General features: G+C 35.0%; 1 protein-coding gene across 1 annotated transcript in view; it reads right to left on the bottom strand.

The window, feature by feature from the left end:
- Positions 1 to 1964: 1964 nt before the first annotated feature.
- The window catches only part of mal2 (mal, T cell differentiation protein 2), a 2353-nt gene continuing 1063 nt past the window's right edge, over positions 1965 to 3254 (bottom strand). The window contains exons 3-4 of the mRNA XM_061289123.1: positions 2437 to 2637; positions 1965 to 2183 (exon numbers count right to left, since the gene is read on the bottom strand). Of these exons, the coding sequence (XP_061145107.1) occupies positions 2112 to 2183; positions 2437 to 2637 (273 nt within the window). The 3' untranslated portion in view covers positions 1965 to 2111. The remainder of the gene's footprint in view (positions 2184 to 2436; positions 2638 to 3254) is intronic.

Raw genomic sequence — 3254 nt, 5'->3', positions numbered from 1 at the left:
ACCCGGAGTGATGCACTTCCGGTTGGTTTACAGAATAAAAGCAATAACAAAGGATGTGCAACTTACAGGAACACGCATTTCCTAAGCAAATGTATAACAAAAATGCTTTTGAAGATGGATTAAAAAAATACGTGCTAAAGTTTCCCTTGCGTAAAATGTACAATTCAACTTTTTTCTTTTTTTTTTTTACAGAAATAAAAGTTTTATATTTAGTTTCATAATCGTGTTATAGTATACCCTCATTCTATTTGACGCCATTCTTTTGTAGAAAACATATTTTCAATGTCTATCAGCGGTTTTTTAAATTTATTTATTATTTAAGAATTCGTTAACTCATAATGTGCAGACTCGGCCGTCACTGTGATCAAAGAGGTCAGTTAAACAGGACTGGCTTGGATGTTTGATGTTTGAAAAAAAATAAAAATAAGTATTTAAGAACACGTCTGTGAATAAATAACTGACAGTTTCGCATCATAGAATATTTTGTACCATCAAGTTCCACAATTAAAAAAACATGTACCGAATGTCAGTCAATGAGCGTCATCTAGCGACTGATGTTTGAACGACAACGGACGATGACATTTACCCCAAATAATAAAATAATAAAAATAATAAGTGTCTAACTTGCAAAAAAGAGCCGTTCTGGATATCGATTTCAATGCCCCAGTTTGAATAAAACCTTTTAAAATGTCTTTAAATTCACAATGTATTCACTGCATGCCAGTAACTAAATGTTTCACTGCCATTTAATTTTATTTCTCATTCATTTTTGATACAGTGGGTGGATGTCCATACACTAACTTACACATTGCATTTGAAAATTAGTTACTGTAATCCTGATTTTTTTTGTATACGTCTGTCTGTAATACAAAACTCTTGTTTAGCCACTAGAGGGTGACAGTGAGACATGTTGTGTCCTTCGACAGTTTTAAAGTGATTAAACTTATTATATTGTCCTCTCTTTTTATTCAAATAAAGCATGACAAAGAGCCTGGCATTTCAAATAGGGGTGTGAAGACTTTATATATCCAGTGTATCCAGTAAATAAATGACATGGCATTTTGTAGGATTTTATTGCAGTTTCACTTTTCATTACTTAGCAAAATGTCCTAAAATGTAACAAAGGCACAAGCATTCAAACAATCTATTTTAAATTAGTAATAATTTACTACTGTAATGCAAACCGTGATAGCCTACACTAAATCTAACTAATCACTGTAAAGCGGTACATCAATCAACAATTTAATATGATCATTATTATACATTTACTTAATGTAAATGAACTATTATTACACATACATACATTGATTATACATTGAAATAACTGCGTAGGTTATGTTGAAATTCTTTAATATTGGTAGACTTGAGTGTTTGATCTTATAAATTATAGAGAAGTTACACAATGTTATGAGTATGTATAAAACCAAGGCTGTAGTTTGTTAAAATTCTTTAAAATATCAATATTGGGAGATCTGTGTGTTTAATCTTGCCTGTTAAACAGAAGCTATACAATGATGTAATCGAACAAATTGTTTTCTGATAGAAATTCAAATACCATATCAGTACATATTTCAACAAAATTAATAACAATGTCAATTGTGAGGTGAGTTTCCATTCCCTTTGCATCCCTTTTTTGTAGGGCCTGTCCAAGAAAATGTTCAAGCATATTAAGTTTCTAATGTGCATGAAACAAAAGTAGCACGACTCAGCAAGATTTAGAAGCTTTGGAATTGGGAAACATTCTCTTCATTGAGGATGTGAATCCAGGAGAATAAGGAAGTCAGTGTTTGTGTGAATAAAAAACTAGTTGCATAAGTGTCACGAACATGACTAGCATACATGCAATATAAAATAGCAACATTTTTCAATGTTGTCTCATCAATTTACTACACCACTCAACATGTTTGAGATGTTAATAACCTTAGAACAAATATTGGTCATTCGGTAATGAATAAAGTCCACAAAAAAAATTCACAAGCTGATCATACTTGAAAAGGGGCATTCCAATTTCACAATGAATAATAGCAGCATGATTTATGAAGCTATTCCATTGTAGTATTGTGAATGTTTCTCCTGTCGGTGGAGATCAGGTGCAAAATTCGGGTTTCAGGTTAAATCCTCCACCTCTTGAAGGCCATCACCAAACTGCAGCTGTAGCATAGCGTCACCACAAATGCAAATATCTGTGACGACAAAACAGATTGTGGAGAGGATATAACATGTTTGGGAAAGCTGGCAATCGCAAATATTTGAGGAGAATTTGAATCCAAACAGTAGACTGATGCCAACACACACACCTATATGCCATATAGTGTAACGTCACTTGTCTGCAGGATCCTCATTATTATTGTGTCAGCGGAGACACATTGTAGAGGGTTGAAGGTTTGAATATAAATATGCACAATTAGAAAGGTGTTTGAAAAAGACTATACTCACTGTGGCCACTACGTTAATATTGTACTGGTTGCCAGTCAGCAGAGTGAATACATTTCCCCGAGGGTAGTGGATGCACATTACAGTTCCTGTGCTGTTTGGCAGTGGTGTGATGATGGCTCCTCCATTGGCTGCCGTTGTTGCCGCCTCCAGCACGAAGGCGGCAAAATAGAAAAGCAAAGCTAAAAAATGATAAAAAACATCCTGAAAATGAAAAAAGGGGGGTATTAGGATGGCACACAGCACACAAAATAAACAAGATAATTCTAAAAGTTTCATGTGTCAATAAATTCAACTAACTAAAGTTTATATCAACATGCAGAAGTGTGTATAGTGTCGTCAATAATTCCACGGACTATAAACATAGCGAAATGAAAAGGGCGCATTTAAAAGAAAAAAAAGAACGAGATTGTATTGCATTACAGAGGAAAACAAAAGAGTGAAAGGGGGAGTTTGTGTTGAAGCGGTTGGGACAGCAACAGCGAGGTCTTTGTTGTCTTCTGCTGTGACCTCATCATCCATGTCGCTCATTGTTCTGATGAAAACAAACATAGCACGTTCGGCTTCTTTTGAATGACGCTTAGCACCTAGAGCAAGGCTGCAGGTCACACTTCACAGAAACTGCACTGGGTTCTGCCAAACAAGATTTGCTGGCCAGGCCATGTAAACATCAGTATATTTTTACCCTGTGATTAGTTATTCAGACCAAATAGCCCAGTCTGATGAGCAAAACATTTAAACTTCTATCTTCTATAGAGACAAAACGACAGCCGCTAACTCAATGGATACATGACTAGATGGCTGCTTAAATGAGTAAACCA

The sequence above is a fragment of the Syngnathus typhle genome, linkage group LG10 (genome assembly GCF_033458585.1).
Source record: "Syngnathus typhle isolate RoL2023-S1 ecotype Sweden linkage group LG10, RoL_Styp_1.0, whole genome shotgun sequence".
NCBI lineage: Eukaryota > Metazoa > Chordata > Actinopteri > Syngnathiformes > Syngnathidae > Syngnathus > Syngnathus typhle.
Note: the sequence above shows the minus strand (reverse complement) of the source record. Positions and strands in the feature narration are given on the sequence as shown.